Here is a 19,380-nt window from a genome sequence, read left to right as displayed (position 1 = left end):
TGAGATCTCCAGATTGTTCTGTTACTGGTGGAGTGAAGCTGGCAGAGGGCATAACCGAGCTGTCTGATGCATTACAAAAGCCTTCACTTAAACATGTCTGGTGTACCACCCTGTGGCAAAATTCTGCTATTACATATGGCAGAAGTAAAAATAGGATTTGCATTTTTTCAACTTGAGAGCTAGGAAACGGGCATCAGAGACAAAAACGCATGCAGATCTGCAAATAACTTAAAAGCAGGCTTCATCATAGCGATTTCTCATAAACATATTTGACAGGTGGCAATATTTAATATAGAAACCTTTGTCTTTTTTATTTCCCATGCTTTATTTTCAGCAATCTTCCACTATAGAGCTTGATTTTCTCAGTGGGAGAATTCCCCTAGTGGGAATGGTGGTACGATGGTGGTGGTGTTGGCTTCTCTACAATGGTATTTGGTTCTTGTCCAACAGAAAGATGTGCGGCAGTTCAGACAGTATGGGATCATTTCCTGCTCTTGGGTTTCCCTCTCCAGAGGAAACTACACTGAAAGGAGGTCTCCTTCCAGTAATATTCATATCCCAAATGGTCATGCATTAATAAGATTATAGCTTTGGGGATTCTGAAAGCGACGTGTTGGCATCCTCCCCCACAAAGTTATTGTAACTACTACTTACATGTGCAGTAACTGATAAACTTTTGTATGTGGTGATATAAGCAACACAATTATAATTGTTCAGACTAATTTAAATAAAATAGGAACATGTTCATTTCAACAAACAATACAGTTTCACAAAGAAAAGAAAGCACTAGAATCAAATATTGGAGATTAAACAAGGAATATTTAACTTATCTTCAGTAAACAAAAGCATGTAGCTACTTTTTGGTACCATCATTTATTTTTCATGCTATTTCCCCTGAAATAGTACTAACATATGTTAGTACTTACAGTATCTGAAATAATTTTCATCAATATCTGAAATAATTTTGGTCATCTTATCAGTGCACAACAGCTCAGAACACAATTCTATTTTAATTTCAGTATATTTAAAATTGATTTTTTTTTCTATATCCATGTACTTTTTATCTTGTTGCAAGTTATTCTTGAGTTTATTCTTGATTTTCAGTAAGGTTAAACATCAGCATAATCTGTAGATTGGCTTTAGTAGATTATGGAAACTACAACAGATGGATGGACAGATGTCACAGCAATATAATTTGGCTTCCTATCGTACTTTGATTGCGGATCACAATATGTGACTGCCTCTCAGCAAAGCCTTTTGCAGGTGTATACTTTTGACTGGATGGCTAGGAATGATGCACAAGAGTAAATTCATCAAACAGTGATGAGAAAAAGTAAACGTGCAAAGAAACATTTATCAAAGTGACATTTCTGAGGAGAAAATATATTTAAATTAGAGTGTGTGTGCGTAGATGTCCACATCGTGCATGCACACACATGTACATTAGATGAAGAAATATAGCTTTCATTCCTTGCATTATCTCTGCATGCTTTAAAATTTGGAAAAGAAAAAAAAAGACAAATACAGGTGATGCAATGATAGATGGTATGAAGAACCATGTGTTCAAAATATTATAGTAATTCCATCTCTGACTTAATTAGTCCTGTGTGTTAAAGTTCTAGCACCTTTACAGTGTGGCTTAGAGCCTCAGCTCTGAAACAATACCAGTGTAGAAATTTGGAGGAATCATTTCAACTTCTGTTCACGTATTATCTAGGAAGTAATTGCATATCAAGAATTGTTTCCATCAGATTGTTGGAAAGGTTCCTCATGATTCACCAATTAGCCCAGATGGACTGAAGTAGCTGCCATAGAAAACACGCAAACAGTGCTTGCCTGAGTGTACGCCTATGAATAAAACAAAACTTAAAAGTTTGAATTTGAATCAGTGGCCATCGATATACTTGAGTACCCACACAATTTATAAGAGTAAAATTATATATATCAGTGAGTGTTTTCAGGGCAGGATATTGTTGCTCTACTTATATTGGTAAATAAAACAGGGTCAGAGAGCAAACCTGGATGCTTGATTATTGATGATCCAGATTGTTGACATACTTCCTGGCATGGCTCTGGACTGTATCGTCTGTCACCTTCTGGGCAAAGTTTGTGTGTGATTTTGGAGACAGCAGACACCGAGAGTGATTTCATGCTTTAAAAAATGGATCTGTGGGCTGCAACACAGTCCTCATATTATTTCAGACACTTTGAAAAAGCCGGAAAAATTAATAATTCTGTCTTTAGGACTTTAGAGGCACCACAAGGGGTCCAGAGGAAACAAGATCCTGTTCTATTTATTAAAATACGTTCAGTAAACATCCATAGTTACCAAGCATCATGTTATTAAAAACAAAACAAACTTGACTGCAAAATGTATGAGGAAGAACACTGAAATTCAAATGCCTACTCTGTACTTCTTTCACTTTAATTTAAGTAAGCTGTGAATTGAAGAATGGCATCTATTTGGAAAATTCTGTTCCTCCCCATAAATATCTGGCTGAGCATTTCTGAAGGTAGAAACAGGTGTAGGAAAGTTTCCAGAAGCGTAGGTGCCTCCGTCTCTTCCGCAATTCAGGTAATGCCAGCCCAAGGGAAAATTGAAGTCCTGAATCTCCTCTCATATCAGTACTAGTCTGTGCATCCTTGATGATAGGCACAGAGCTGATGGAGGTAGTATTTATATAGGAAGGAAGAGTGTCCAGCCCTGGAGATTTTAATCAGCAACAAATTGAAAAGAAAAATGGAAAAGGGAACTGAACCCTTCAGTGTTTCTTTGGTTTTTTGGTTTGTTTGGGTGTTTCGGTTGGTTGGTTTTTAGCACAGAAGCAGCAAAGGGTTTTAATTGTCACATTTATAAAAATATTGAAGAAAGAACATATGAAATATTTTTTATCAATCTCTGAATTATATCTTACTGTTTATTTCTTGTTAATAACTCTACTGCATGCACTTATTTGCTGCCACAAAAAAATTGTCGGTAATGTTTTATAAGGGTTTTCTGCTATTTTTCTTTTAAATGCTATGCTTGCAACACTCAAGTGGTAGTAAAATTATTATTCCCTGCCATGGAGACTCTGATTCTTTTAATGAATAGCGCATTCTGAGCTAAACTTCTGGTCTATTATCATTTAATCTAATAATTAAGAGGAAGCTGAACAAGACAAAAAAGACATTCTGCCAACACTTACGTGAGAACAGTTAGCAGTGTAGATCTCAAAGAAGGATGAGACATATACCCCTTTGGAATTAGTTGGTCCAAAGCAAAAAAAGGGAAAGTTAGGGGCAAAAATTAAGATATACTTTTAGCCAAAATGTTTCTTCAAGGTTTGCATAATGGGTGTAACCCCCACTGCCTTTCCTCGTTCTTTCTTCTTGAAAACTGCTTTTTCCTACTGTCTGAAAAAACAGTTCTCTGTTAAGGCGTGTGACCAAGCAAAATGATAGGGTAGTAAGGCATTGCCACAAAGAATTACAAGAAAGACACCAGTGAGGGAAGAGGGAACTCCTTGTGCTGTCGAAGGTCTCGTACGTGTACTACTAGATGCCTTCTGTCCAGCCAAGACCAAGAGAACACGGAAATTTGCAGAGCTGAGGGCAGTGCTGAGTCAAGTAGAAGAGATGCTGAGTTGACTAGATGATCCAGAAGGCAAAATTCAGCTTTGGCATCCTTAGAGAGGAGCACAATATTGAGAAAGTATCGTTCAAACTTCTTAACATAGCAATCACTTAATAATAGTTTAGCAACAAATATTTTTCCTAACAACGCTTGTACCAACACTCATTCCAAGTGAGTAAACTGAACATAATTGTATTTTTTTATTTTAGGAGTATGTAGTGCCTCTGATCTTCAGTTATGGCTTTCAGGACAGTGCTAAATCTTTATTCAAATCATCCCTGCTTCCTGCCAGTTTTCTGGTTTTGGCTGGTTTGTTTTTTTTTTTTTCTGTGATACCTTTGTATTTAGAAAGCCTGTGACTTGGAGCTCCCCATACTGAAAGGAGCTAGTTGACATGAGGGGGTTTTCTCATTGCCCCAGAGCTTTTAAGTCATTTGATCTTCTGTTCAGTCTCCTTGGTCTGTTCTTGGAACATCTGTTTCCAAAATAACTGGCACAGTACGGTTTAGGAGGATTGAGTATCTAATCACATCAGGTCTGTTCACCACGATGTTAAATACTCACAGGTCATCTCTGATTAAATTAAGACAGTTCCTTCTCTCCTTTTTCTGTAATTTTCTAAAAGACTGAATAATTATAGGAAAGCTGGCAAACACGACCAGTGCTGATTCTGACAACTTTCTTTTAATGATCATAATTTATTAGCAACAGACCTCGAGTGTTGTTGAATGCTGTTCATCCTATAACCATCTGATTTTGCTCAGTTTATGAAAACCCTGAATGGTATTAATGTGTCTTAATAAACAATATAAAATGCCTTTTATTTTCTCTCATATTAGCATGTAACTTAAACTTTTATGCCGGACTTCTTTAATCACCTAAATCATGTTTACTTTTACAAGGATCTTGGGAGACTAGACAGCTAGATATAGGAATGAATTGTAAGCCCCTGCTCCCCCCCCGCCCCACCAAAAAAAACCCCCAACAAACCAAACCCCAAACCACCACCCAAAAAACCAAAAACCAACCAATCAAAAAAACAAATCAACTCCCACTGAAAACTCTGACTCAAAATATCTTATCAGAGTGATGAGAGTTAAGTATTTAATCTGCTTCACAGAAAAATTTTAGGCTTAGAATATGCAGCAAACATTATTACCTGCATGGTTAGAAATCATCAAATCTGTTCTTCTAACCTGTTATGTCTAATGACTTTCACAACAGTATTAGTAATTCTAGTAATTAGTAATTTTTTTTTCCAACATCAAACCATTTTCTTCAAATTTTTATTGGGGAAGTATTAATGAACATTCCATCCATCGTTTTTGCCTCCAATATACTCCTAGAGTTAGCGGACATTTTCCTTTCATGGAAGTCTTGAAGAGCTTCTCTATATTTACCAGTATATAAGATACACAGTGGAAAACGTTTTGACAAACTAGCATAAGTATTGATGTTTAAAAAAAATATTCTAACACTGTTTTAGTTATGACGCTGATTAAACACAGTATCGGTCTTTGAAAATATTGTTGCATGTGGGACCACAATACACCTTTGCTGTAGATAAGTGTTTCCATTATCCTGTGGCAAATTAAAGTACAGAGAAGCTTCCCGTAGGTGTTCTCTGCTGTCTTCTCTTTCTGCTTGTTACTCATTTGGCCTGTTATTGAGCAAGTAACTGATTTTTTTTTTTTTCAGTCAGTTGAGGTGCCCTCAGGATTGCATCTTTTTCTAAGAAATATTCTGCAGCATCCTGCTTAGACCTCACCACCTAACACTTCAACAGTTTCCAAGATTGAGAGATTTTTGGGTGGGTTAAAGAACATAGGAGACACATGGAAGAAGTTAGAAGGTCTCTAGTGAATTAGAGGTAGATAAACAATCAGATGTGCGTAAAATGGGGCACATTCAGATAGTATATTTTGCCACTCACACAGTGGTTTTAGTTATGTAGTATGGTTAGTTTGGTATGTTACTGTGGAGCCTACTGAAATTCCTGGTGGTCTGCCCACTCACTATTGCCTTGGGGTGAAGGATGTTGCTCGTTCACTGCTTCTTCCACCATAACGTGTCACCGTCTGTGGGCCTAAGAGCCATTTCCAAAGGCTGTGGTGGCGAACTGGCCACAATGCTTGATTGTCCTGCAAAAAAGGACTATTATATGTTTCAGAAACAGATGTGTCCTTTGCTTTCCAGGAACTGCTGTGCCTCCCTGTGAGCAGAAATGCAGTCTTTCTGCTACCTTTCTCATTACCAGCCTGGAGGCTGGGAAAAGAAGACTTGTGGCTGGTTGCTCTGGGCTAACAGACTGCGACCGCTCTGTGCCAGAGCCGCTCACCGGGAGGGTTTCCAGTAATGTCTGAAAGTGACAGTTATTTGCTTGTCTCAGGGGTTTTAAGATCTTACCCTCAATATGCCAAGTCCAGTCTCGATCCTCTCCTTGAGGCTGTTGTAATGTTCATACGTGTGGTTTTGATTCTATCATACCGCAGCCATTGTGGTCACGAAGCAATCTGTGCTCCGTCCGAACCATGCTGCGGATATTTACCCGTTTCAGGTGGCTCTTTGCTAGCTGGGTGATAATTGCAACTGTGGTAGTAGCAATCCTGACAGGTTTATACGTGAAGTATCCGAAGGTAATTACCTAGGTGGATGAAAGTCAGACATGACTTTTAATAGGCTGTAAGGTTTACCTGCATAGCTTTTACTGGCTTTGACCTATTTTGAGGAGTACAGGCCCAGTCTTGAGAGCATTTCTTCATATATAATTTTACCCATGTGCTTGAAGTTGCATACATGAATGGCTGGTTCATTAAAAGGGCAATTTTGTTTCTTTAAAAAGCACTAAAATATGCCACTTAAAGAAACTGACAAAAAAACCAAACCCAACTTTGCTTATGTTTCCCAGTAATAATTGTCGTATGTAATTTTTCTGTGTCATACTGAGTGTATATGCATTTACCATCTTCTCTTTAAGCAGTTGCAGTAAATACAATATAACTCTTTAATAACTGATTTTCTCCTTTATGTTTTCAGAGGCAACAATTTTAAGCTATGATGGAAGTATGTTTATGAAAATACAACTCCCTGTTGTGATGCATACAGAGGCCGAAGATGTTTCTTTACGGTTCAGGTCTCAGCGAGCTTATGGCATTTTAATGGCAACTACTTCTAGGGAATCTGCAGATACCCTTCGTTTAGAGTTGGATGCAGGACGAGTTAAACTAACGGTCAACCTAGGTAACAAACTCTTCCTCCAAGAAGTTAACATTTTTCTTTACATTTTTCTTTTTGCTTGCAAACATTTATGAAACAGCCTGTTTTAGCATTAAAAGTAAACTGAAATGATATATAAACACATGTCAATGCAACATTTGCATATGTACATACACACACAAATACATGCCCATTATTACTCTTTATTTTGTTTTCTTTTGCATTTTTGTACTCTTTATATAGTCTTAACATAATCCATCACAATATTTTTGTACTATTGTGTATTCTAAAAAGAGAAGACTAGTTCATCAGTGGTATTTTTGGGCTAAATTATTATTCTTCATTGTGGAAGATTTTTCTCCCTCCACTACTACTTCACAGTAGCAATTCCACAATTTAAATGTGCGAGCAGTACCAACGTGTATGTAGGTCAGTTCAGTTTTACCTCTGCCAATTAATGTACAACATGCAAATGTATCAAAGAATTTCTAGTTTTAACACTGAAAATGTTGCAATTAGATATTCCCACTGATGGATTTCTTGGTCTCCTTTTTTTAGGTGTCAAATCTATAGTAAATCCATTTCCTCTTTTTTAAACAACTCTGTAGTGGTATTTTTGTAGTATCGAACTATAACACAACCCTTCAATGCCCAAAGACTGCGGCCCTCAGCAAACAGCCGTGTGAACACAGGAAGCACAAGCCCTTTTACAGAAAAAAATAAAATAAAATTGGTTTCCTGGTTTGAAATATGATGGACAAAATATTAGGCTATGGTTTTCTCTGGTTTAAAAAAAAAAAAGTAAATAATTAAAGCGCTTCTGCCATGCTTATGAATAAATCAAAGTCAGGATCTGAAAGGAGTGTACGTAGGGAAATGAAATGCACATTCAGCGCAGTCATTCCCGTTCAGCGGAATGCTAATTTTAAAGGGAATTAAGTATGTTATTGTTGTAATCGCACATAAAATGATTTCTAGAACACATGGCTGGGGGGGGGGGGGCAGGCAAGAAAATAATCCCCGAACCCTCCACTTCGTAAAAGCCTTGCTCCCCGAAATACTGTCCTGCTGTTCAGATTTCGGCAGGGAGCAGGCGAGGCGAGGGGTTTCCTCCTTTCCTCTTCTCGCACGGTCCCCCCTAGCGTCGGGCCGGGGCTGCTGCAGGCTGCGGGCGGAGCGGAGCGGGGCGGGGCGGGGCGGCACCTCCCCTCCCTCCCTCCCTCCCTCCCTCCCTCCCGCGGCAGCGCTTTCTGTAAAAGGGGATGCGCAGGTGCTGGTCCTTGGCTGTTTGCAACCACTTTTCTGATGCGGTTGACGACACATGACAAACTCAGCTATATGGAAACAAAATCTAGGTTTGATGGTATATATGTTCCTCAAAGGTATAGACCAGGAGTAGCTGTACAAACCAAGTAGCATGGCATAGATTTATTTTTTTTTTCATTTTATTTTTATTTTTACAGTAATAAATGCAGATAGCTCAGCAGAGGACCCTGCTACAGATCAGGTCATTCTCTTTATATACAAAACACCACCCTCCGTCAGCATTTTGCCTGCTTCTATAGCTCAAGAAAGTAAATAAATCCATGCCTCAGCAATATTATTTCTTCCTCCAACGCCTCTTCCCCCCTCTTTTTCTTTTTCTAGTCAGGCAAGGAAATAATCTGAAAATAGACAGGATTCTCTAATTATCAGTATTTATAAATAGATGATTATTTTTTTGCATATTAACGTAGCTTTATATGTAGTCACTGTTCATTTCTTAAGTCTATACATTAAGAAAATATAAACCCACAAAACCCTATCTATAGGCCCGGGGAATGAGCTTTGTATTTTACCACTTAGCTTTTGAAGATCAGCCTTTGAGGTATACTATACACAAGTTGTCCAAGATGTCTGACTGTGGCCTGGCTTGCTCTAGGACCCATTGTGACGGAGCACTTTCTAATTGCATTGAGAGAAAATTACCTGTTCTTTCACAGATGGGGAGAAAGTTGCAGCCTGCCTCAGTTAAGCATCTTTGACATTTAATCCTGATTATTCACTTAGATTTGTCACCATGTAGCTTTGTTTGAAATTGGCCATTTTTACCCTATTTGTCGTTTCTATTTATAAAGATTTATCGCAGTATATCTGGGTTATAACAGTATGTAAAGACTGATGATATGGAGTGGCCATATTTGCATGTGTCTGTCCCCGGAAGGGTGGACTGTGATTTTATTGGATGTCTGCAGCTATTACCTTGAAGGATAAATTTTCATTTTTCATCTATTCTTCCCCATCTAGACTGTATCAGGATTAACTGTAATTCCAGTAAGTGCCTATTCAAACTTTTTAAAATGTTATTCCACCATTATAAAATATGCAAACTAGATGAAAAAGATTGCGGACAGCTTGCAAGCACTTGATAATTTATTAATGAAATGTGATGTTTAATTATCGTTGTGTAAAAAGTCATCATATACTCTAGTGTGTATTTTTTTGTCCTTCCCATAGGACATAACTTTTAACTAGAACATTAAGAAAGGAAGTATTCTACAGGTTCTAAACAAACCTAGAGGAAATGGTACCTGTAGTACTGTATTATTCTAGACGGGCTATTTTATTTACAGTAGCCATAGAATTTTTGAACCTGCATTTCTGATAAGCTGTCACGTATTTTCCCCTGCGTCCTCCTTCTAGTTTTCTTGACATTTTACCTCTAACTTGTGGTGAGATTGTTGGAACATAATTGTCCATAGTACAAAATTTCTATTTTATAATCCTCCTAGACAATTAACTGTATTTACTGGCTGCTTATAACACAATTGGTTTTGCTAAATCTTTGTTTTATGAAAATGTAATACATTACAATAAGGACATTATTAAGTCTGAAAATAACCATGTTTCTATGATGATTTTTTACACTCTAATCATGTAAGAAACCTTAAATTGAACAATTTTTCTCTGTGATATGCATGTTTATGAAACAGAGGGAAACATTTGCCAGATGAATGGACTAAATTTTAACTTCTCTGATATTATTTGGATTAAGAGGCTATATTCTGAAAGGAGAAAAAGGACTGTGATTTTATTTTGAGTCTATGGAATTCCTGAATGGTGTCAACAAAATTATTGATAGTAAGTATGGTAGATTTGAGTTTTGGGTTGCTTTTTCTTTCCCTTCCTAACAGGTTTTGCAGGCCAGAGGACTGGATTTGTGCAAATAGAAACAAAGCTAAACAACAAACTGCGTAGGTAGAATTTGTAGTTGTTAGTAGTTTCCCAAAAAACATTAACATAACATCCCATAATAGTTCTATAGACAACAAAGAAAAACAGGGAACCGCAGTTATTTATAACGTGTCATCTGCTAATAGATTTTGCAATGAATAACTTTGTAAGACAAAAATACAGCATTTGTATTAAAAAGCAGTTTTCTTGGGGCAAGTTTTAAATCTAAACCATACCTAAATCCAGACAGACTTTTCAATACAGTAAAGAAAATACTTGCAGGTACCAAGGCATAAAGAGAGTTTCCTCATATTTAAAAAAAAAAAAAAAAAAAAAAGAAAGAAAGAAAATTGTTCAGCTATAAAAACAAATATTTCCACTTGCCAAAAATGTCCATTGTCCATTGCCAAAATGTATAAGATCATGAAAAATGTCAGAAACATTTTGTTGGGCTGTCACAGGACACTGTTTTTTTGATCATGACGAAGTCCCAATTAGAAAAAGATTTCCAAACATAATACAAGCAGCTTTTTGAGCAGAAATGTAATGAGTTTGCTGGTGGTAAATTCCTTCTTCCTTAGGAAAAGCAATATTGCTTTTTTCTTAACTTCCTTAATAAAATTAGAAAATCCCTCTGCAAAGGGAATTACTAACATAGGGGGGAAAAAAGTAATAAAGCCACAATACAATAGATGTTTTGGGGTTTTAATCTATTTTGGACAAAATGAGGTGTCGTAAAAATAAATTAAAATGATTTCTAGGTTCCATTTTTAAGTAAGTTTGGGATCAAAAGAGAACCTGCAAATACAGAGTAAGTAATAAGCCTCCAATTAGAGACTTGCAACTAGGAGAAATATAGGTACTGAATTGAATTAACAGTTACAAGTTCTTCTTGGTCTCATACAGAAGCAGCATAACCTCTGTACAAAATATCCTTGGTATCAAATACTCATAAGTTATTTTTCTTTACAGTTTGTTTATAGCCTTTTTGTTATTAGAAATGAACTTTCATGATTAGTTTCATCTCCCTTTGGTGCTTGTGTACTGAACAGATTTTTGTGAGCTTTCGGTACGGTAAGTACTACAATGCTTTCTTATCAGCACTCGCTGTAGTTTTTCAACAACCAGATAACATTTCATGAGCAATTTCTGTGTTTTAACTTTTAGATTATGAAGAATTATTGTTCTAAGCAGTCTTTAGAAGATGCTTGCTTATTAGACAATATAATGGATTTTAGTGAAACACACACAATTCATTTCAAAGCAACAGCATCCAGAACTTGAGTCTTAATTTGCTAAACACTGTACTAGTTCAGTGCCTGTCCCTTTGGGTCTGCTGAGAGCTGGATGTATATCATTCCTGACTTTATGTTGATAGAAGTAAACCTGGTTTTCATGTTTGAGAATTTTTTTCACATTTTCCCATTTCTGTTGCTTTTGGAAGTTAGTCATCTTAATATAATTTCTTTGTTGGGACTGAAAAACTATTTATTATAGCTAGACTAGTAACAGAGTTTAGGTCAGGATGAAGCTATCTTGAGTGAATTTGGAGAGACAGCTTTAAAAAATGTAAACCCAAACATAAACAAAAATTGGTGTTTTGCTTGAGGGAAGAAAAGAAAAATATGAATGTAAGCACCTATTTCTTACAGTGAATTACAAACCTAGTGAATAAAATTTTGCACTTCCTCTTCCCATTTTCCCTTGAGCGCAGTCTGAAACCTGTCTTCTGCTCACTGCAGATCAAATGACTGACTGTTGGCTGGTCAGAGCTGAGAATTTGGTACCAATTTGTTCTACGCTTTGTCACACCTTCCCCTTTAGCTAATGTCCTGTGTTGCAGAAGAGATGGCATTTTGTGGTCTTCCTTGTTTGAAATACAGATTTTTTTTAAAATTTCAAAATGCTATTCAGATGCCAGGTTGCTACCGAGGTTGTGTCTCATTAACAATATTTTGGAGACTGTTCACTTCATGCCATTTTTATGGAACTGAGTGGAATACTAAAGTCAAACTATTTTTATTTTGCGCTAGGTTAGAAGATTGGTATCTTTATAAAACCTTACACCACTAGAAATTTTGTCTCATGTCAATCAGAAAATACCATTGCTGAAATGTTGGGTTTGTACATCCTTAAATCACTTCATTGTATTCTTCAGACCTACAAGTTTGCAAAACAAAATTGTCAGGCAGTGAAATAAATGGTCCTTTTAAACTGCAGGTACATGCAGGTCAGTGTTGAGGCTGACATCAGGAGAAAGGGGAAAACTTACGTTATGCACAGAAATGGCCACTATGGTTTCAGTATCAGTTTTCATAGACTGAGGAATTCATTTAAAAATAAGACTGAGGTGACCAATGTTGGTTCAAATAACATGAATGTGCAGCATTTCTTGGCACTAGTGGTTCTGTAAAAAAGAACTGTAAGTTGATCGCTGTACAGCTCTTAGACATTATATACAAAATTGATGAGCTAATTCTTAAAAATTGCCTAAGGAAAGATGCTAAAAATTAAAATGAAATTAAAAAAATACTCTTCTCCCTTTCAGAGAGGGAAGTAATTGTTACCTTTTAATTGCAGACTGTAAAGCATAAATTATAAACACCAGTGAATCCCATTGAATTGAATGGGACTTTTCCCTGGTATTTCTTAGAGACAGAACTTCATACCTAGAATTTACATGGCAGATTGATAACCATTTTTGAGTGACTTGTGAACACATACAGGTGTGCTATATTTCCATATTTTTCACTGCTGCAATGCGTCTTGCTAAGGCTACTGTCTTGACTGAATTTGATTTCCCTCTCTTTCCAGTTTTAATGCTTCTAAAACACTAGCATCTAAAAAATTCCAGGTGCCTTTAACTCCAGAGGCTGCTGGGGTTTATGTGCAATATACTTTTTCACAGGCATGTGCGGTCTTACATGTTATTTCATTTTTGTGGGGTTTTTTTTTGCATTGCTATCATTTCTGAAAATAAATTCTCTACAGACAAGTCAGCAGAGTAAAACTATAGGATTTTCATTAATTGATACATTATACAGAAAATAATGTTAACTGGTAAATAGCTGGCTCTCATTTCTGAATCTGATACTTTTGTTCAATATGAAAAGATACAGGATAAGACTTTTTTGAATGCTGCTGTGAAAGATTGCTTAACTAGTGGCACACATTGGTGCAGGAGTGATTTAGGTCAGTTGTCTGGTACAGTTTTGCTTCTGTAGGCAATAATTCATAGAGTAATCCCACTGAATTCACTTATACGCAAATGTAGGACTGTCATAATAAATTAATAAGCATAGCAGAATGTCAGGAAGCAGGGAGCAGAGAGTACTGTGGCAGTACATACATGCCTACTGTTCCCCAGGGAATGTATCAACCAGCTTTGGTAGCTGGGTTTCCACCTTACCAAATTAGGAACAATTTCCTGGGCTTTGAGGCTTTTCTGTTTGTTCTTCCAGTTGTTGTATTTGCATGCACCCCTCCTTCTGTGTCTACCTAGTTCTTCATCCATTCTTTATATCCTTTATTTTTTCTCTTATTTTATTTTCACACTTGGTTTCGTTTCTCTGTTTTCCCCTATAATCCTTAATCTCTTTTCCTTGTTTTGTACATTCATCCTTTTAAAACTTTGCTATTCTGCAGATGTGCACATTACAGATGATTAAATTATTCTTTTTGGTATATGTAACATCTGTTACTGAAGCATTTTCTTGTTAAGATATCCTACAAATCCAGAGCATGCCAAGGAGCTATGTCAGATTATTGGTAAATAACAGGACAATTATATGTACTGAAGAACCAACCATGGTGTTCAATTACAGTATATTTTCAGTTTGCACATAGATTTTAAGCAGCAGGAAGGCTTAAATGAAGACTATAGATCCTTTTGAAAGCTACTGCTTGTAAAAATGCATTTTGTTGCAAAGTCCAGAGTCTTCAGCTGTGCTTGTATGGATATTGCAAAATCCACTATGATAAGCAAATCATTAATGCATTTCCATATATTAACTTCTCACTATCTGGTGAAAATAATTATTAGAATACGTTATTTGCTCCTTTGTTGTTGTTGTTGGCAGTAGGAAATAATTAAGATCATACAACATTGTACCTCCTCCCAAACTGTAAGATTTTATATTTGGCCAGTTTTCTTACACATTGCTTATGAATTCTGCGAGGCAGTTTTGATCTTTTTTCTCATTCAGTATGGCTGACATATTGAAAAGAGCTTTGCCATGGAGGACATATAGCAAATCAGCAGGGTACTTTCACTGCAAGTTCAGTTAGGGACTCCCCTCTGTTTGGGGTGTAAAGTTTGAAATAATTATAAATAATTGTTTTAAAGATTTGGCTGTACTTTGCAAATTTAGAGCATGGGGTCATTGGATCTAATCAAAGGAAAGAGGTTGAAAGACATACAAAAGAGGAAAACTGCTTCTTTACTCAGAGCCTCTCACTGGAGGCCGTAGTACTTAGTCCTGAAGCTGCACTAATGCCATCCTGTATCTTGTGAAGTGAGGCTGAAAACAGGCTAGGAAAAAAAGTTCAGGTTTGAAAGAAAAATAGCCTGTATAAACGTAATCAAGAGGACCAAAGTAGTTAAGGGACAGCCCATAATTTATTCTGTACAGCCACAGAAGTCAGGCAGGAGAGGTCCCTCTGATTCGTCGTTCTCTGTTAAAGATAGGGTGAAAAGAAGTGATGCTGCACAGCTTATGCCATGTAAGCCCATGATATGGATTGGCTTACTGGAGGTGTGATGGCAAAGATATTCACCTCTTCGTGCAGACTACTTGCCCACCTGCTCTGGAGAGAAGTAGTAGCCGTTTCCCCTCACTTGTAACCTGCTTCTGCTCCTTGGGAGCACCTAGGGCAGGGTCTGTGACTTGGCTTTTTTATGAAAAGTCATAAATACGCAGTAGGCATTTCCCAGATGCTGATAGGTGTTAACTCTCCAAAATATTTCTAAGAAAATCATCTCTGCTCCGTGAATGGCAGGAGTGACTTAGCTGAGAACGCAAAGGGAACCAGCAGGGCCGCTGCTGACCATTTTTCAATGGCATTCTTTTGGGGGTTTGTGCTGCAGAATTGCACCTGTCTCGTAAAAACTTTTTCATTCACTTTAACATGGTGTTGTTCTAACCCTCTTCCTGTCTGCTGGTCCTGCTCTTGCATTGCCTATTGCTTTGCTGCCAGCACAAATGTTCAAGCGTCCATGTAGTGAATTCGACTAAAGAAGTGACCCATTAACAAAATTGTTAATTTTAAGTTGCTGCAGTTTCCTGAGCAGTTTTATCATGTGACACATATGGACTCCTGCTGTAGAATAAAACAGGAGAGGGAGGAGGCAGGAATGGTGTGGAGACAGTGCAAAACCAACCTCTGGTAGGGAGAGTGGATTGCTTTTTTCAGCAATGCAGACTTCTGTTCTCCCAAAGTGAATTCATCTGGCCTACATCTAAGCAAGAACATCCTGCAAAAATACCTCTTATTGACAGAAAGGCAGAAACATCACTTCTGGAGATGTGAAATGCTTAATCTGTATCAGTTACGGAAGAGATGTTTCAGACATCTGAAGGGAAACGTTGCAAGGGTTTCTGGGTAAGTGTCTACATCTTCAGTTACACGCATCACAACTATTTTCCTTCTCTCCTGAATTTGGCTCATAAAACAAGCTGTACATTGAGCCTAGGAAATAGCTGAGGCTTAGTTTTAGGGAGTTTCAAGCTTGAGGAAAAGCCATTAAGTATCAAGAAGAGGATAGACGTTCGGAGATGCCAGCTGAGGGGATGCTGTGCTTTTTTGACCATTCACATGAGATAACAAAGGTTTGCAATCTGTTTTGTGTTGTGGCTTTTTGTGAAATTTCACATGGATGTAGTTTGGCTTGAGAGAGGATTCTGAGAATATAACAGTGAAGGTATATTGGACTTCTGCGCGTTCCTCCCATAATGGAGGATTTTGTTTAAAAAAACGGCTTTGTGATATACTGATTTCTCAGGTAAAATGTATGCTTTGGCACACACAGAAATCTTGCAGGGAAATACTCAAGTTATCTAAAAGGCAGACATTTTTACCCCTTCCTTATCCAGTTATAGTTGTTAAGAGGAAGAAAAAAAGGAAACTTGAACTAGTAAAGGACATGGGAAGATTTGAATCATCTAACTAATTATAAAGAAATCTTGAGAAAAGTCTTGCACATGTATCATTTGACAATGCCAGCGGTGAGGCACCCTTAAGTTCCCCTCTAACTCAGGCCTGAACCTGCTTAGCTGGGGCACGGGTGAGAATTATCGTATTAACATACCAATCAGAACTCAAACCTTCATTGAAGTGAAAATAAGTGCTTTAGAATTGCTGGCTGACCATTTAAGTGTCTATCATATTTACTTTCTCCCTACTGACAAAGCTTTCAAGGTTGGCTGCTGGGGGTTGAAGGCTTCACTCTATCAGTGCTTCCAGCCTACGTGAAGGACAGCACTAAAGTTTATTTCCATGTCTGCATTTTACTTGCTGCTTGTAAAGCCTCATCTGTGTTTGCTTTTTCTTAGCTAGCAGAGGGGAAAATTGCCATTAGTCTTCTGGCAGGCTGTCAATAAAATATCATTTCAAGTTCTCTTGAAAACAGATGTTTTTCTTTTCTGTGTGTATGCTTCTTTCCTTTCTTTTCACTCTCTTCATCCATCTTATTTTTAAGTCCCACATTCTACTTATGGTACTTTAAAGGTATAACTGATTTTACAGGGGATTCAGTAATCAAATGTATAATAGTAGTATATCTGTGGCTTTCTCAAGGCACAGTGGTGTGCTCTGCAACAGCCAAACACAGTAAAAAAAGTAACAGTAAAAGATTAAACATATGGTTGTTTAAGTGAATGTGAAAATTCATACAATAAGGATAGTTACCCTAATTGGCAGTGAAAAAATCATTAGGTATACGTTCAGATAAAGACTTGCTTTTTTTAGCACTACCACGTAAATATTTTCAGAAACTACTTTAAGACTGCTGAAAAGCAGTAGACTTTCCAGTTGTGATATTTCCGTGCGTAGTTCCACGTTACAAGGTCAGATATAGTAGGGCAGGTACAGCTAGTTTTCATTTTAGCGTACGTGTGGGGCTGTATGAGTCAGTGCCGTGGCGTGGTTATGTATCAGCTGGCTCTGAGCATTGGTATGCTGCCAAGGTGTCACCAGCAGGGCCCAAGGGCATGGTCTGGAGCTGACCGAAGTTCCCTCTGAACCTTCAGCCTCAGCTCTTAGAGGGGAACGGGGAGCAGGAGATCCTCCGAAATACTAAGTATGACAAGAGGACTCTTGGAGGATAGGAAAGCAAAGGTTGCTGCAAGGATGTAACCTCTCATTTTACCAATAGGGACAAAGCAGCCTCCAGGATGTGCTATATCTATAAGAATAGATTGTCTTGAATTCATAAATCCCGATTTATATGCAAGGGAGCTGCGTGTGTCTAACTCATACTGGTCCCATCAAATCTTTCATAAAAGGACTTTTCAGAAATAGTAGACGAGGCCTTTCTATTTTAATGGGAAGAAGCAGTAGAAAGTAAGTTTTTTTAGCGCATAGCAAGTCCTAAATTTCTCTTATTTTACTTTTATGTTTTTCTCATTTAGCTTTTGAGAAGCAAGATGACTTAATCACATTTCAGGACTAGTGATTTAAATTATCCTCGCGATTTTTTTCATGACAGAAAGTGGGTGTTACAGTCTAGTCTGGTGGAGATATTGAGGAGTGATGTTTTAATCAGTAGTAGCAAAGCAATTGAATACTATTTTCTTCTGGAGAAGAATACATAAAAGCTAAGGTAACATCATTCATATTAGCGAGCTGGGCTGCAATGGCAGTCATTTCACAGTAGGCTCAGCTCCCAACTGGTCCCACAGGAATGTCTACTGACATATTCCCAAATGATTGAGAGAAGAGGAGGAACACTGAGGTGATAGTATTTGCAGATGCATTGAGATTATTTAGGGAAAACAAATGAAATGCTGCATGTAAGGGTTTTTGAAGTGTTTCAAAATGCTGAATGACTGGATAGTAAGATGGTAAGTCAAATTAAATATCAATATGTACAAAGTAATTCATACTAGAATAAGTAACCTTAATTATGCAAGCACAGGAATGGAGTCTGTTAGCACGGAGCTGAAGAAATTGTGCAGTCATTGTAAATAGCTCTTGTAATACAGTTCAGTGCTCCGGAGTGACCAGAAATCCCAAAGGGTGTTAGTAGTTCTGGGGAAAGGAAGTAAGGCCAGAACAGAAAACAGCATTATGCTGTTGTGCAGTCTTTGTTTAGCCACATCTTGAATGCTGCATGTTTTCAGCTCCGGTTCCTCATGATGAATAGGACAAATACCGTGCACTGCAACAGGGAGGATTTCAAGTTTGGATTGGCTTTCCTACATGGAGGAGCTAGACAAGCTAGGAAAAAAAAGAAGATACCTGAGAGAATAGGAGTATATTTTTATAAAGATGATTATACACCCATCAAGAAGTTAATAAGTAGTATGAAATTGAAATACATCAAGGACTTGATGTGATAAGGCAGTTTCTGTAGCTCTAGTAGTCCCTTATATGTTCGTCACTGGAAGTTGTGACTGTATCAGTCGTCTTTACTGTACAGTGGCCCTCCTTTTCTTAGCTGCTGTTGAGAGCACAGTGCTGGGCTGGCTAAACTTCTGGTCTCACCTGGCAAGACCACCCTCATGTTTCCAAACAGATTTTTTTTTTTAATGGAACAAAAGTTTGTCATTGATATTAAAGTTGATGATCTAGATGCAGCCTTAGCTCAGAAAATCTGTAAATCACTAGCTGCTAGAAGCTGGCAACAGATAGTTAGGGAAAAGTCCCTTAATATTGTTCCCTTCTTCTTTAAACTTCACTTGCTTGTCATTGTCAAAGGCAGAATGCAAGATAATACAGAATGCATGTGTAACGCTCAGTATAGCACCTTTTGTCTTATGCACCATTTCCTCTCTTATTTTGCAGCTTCTTTTTCTAATCATTTTATCACTAGTTTATACCCTGTATTCAGAGCAAACAGGAAATTGCTAGTGAAAATTATATATAAATCTGCCATCAGCTGGGTTATATACAGTCGTTCATTCTTATTTTTGTCATCAGATTCTATGAAAATTAGAGTATTACCACACAGAAGGCAGCAGATGACAAACCAATATTTCAATAAATTCTCAAAAAATTTATTCTTAGTTAACTGATAAAAACAGTCAATTAGAATAAATCATTAATTAATTTGGCTATTTCATGTATAGAGTTGTGAATAATTTTTATTATTATTATTTTTATTTTTCTTACTTAAT

General features: G+C 37.3%; 1 protein-coding gene across 20 annotated transcripts in view; it reads left to right on the top strand.

Annotated features, from left to right (window-relative positions):
- NRXN1 (neurexin 1) overlaps window positions 1-19,380 on the top strand; it is a 735,823-nt gene that overhangs the window by 313,543 nt on the left and 402,900 nt on the right. For 12 of the 20 annotated variants that reach the window (XM_054820725.1, XM_054820719.1, XM_054820717.1 and 9 more), the window contains 2 exons: window positions 6,653-6,856; window positions 9,119-9,145. In XM_054820725.1, the coding sequence (XP_054676700.1) occupies window positions 6,653-6,856; window positions 9,119-9,145 (231 nt within the window). The remainder of the gene's footprint in view (window positions 1-6,652; window positions 6,857-9,118; window positions 9,146-19,380) is intronic. The other 8 variants (XM_054820730.1, XM_054820729.1, XM_054820728.1 and 5 more) reach the window with 1 other exon arrangement.

Source organism: Grus americana, chromosome 3 (genome assembly GCF_028858705.1).
Source record: "Grus americana isolate bGruAme1 chromosome 3, bGruAme1.mat, whole genome shotgun sequence".
Lineage (NCBI taxonomy): Eukaryota > Metazoa > Chordata > Aves > Gruiformes > Gruidae > Grus > Grus americana.
Note: the sequence above shows the minus strand (reverse complement) of the source record. Positions and strands in the feature narration are given on the sequence as shown.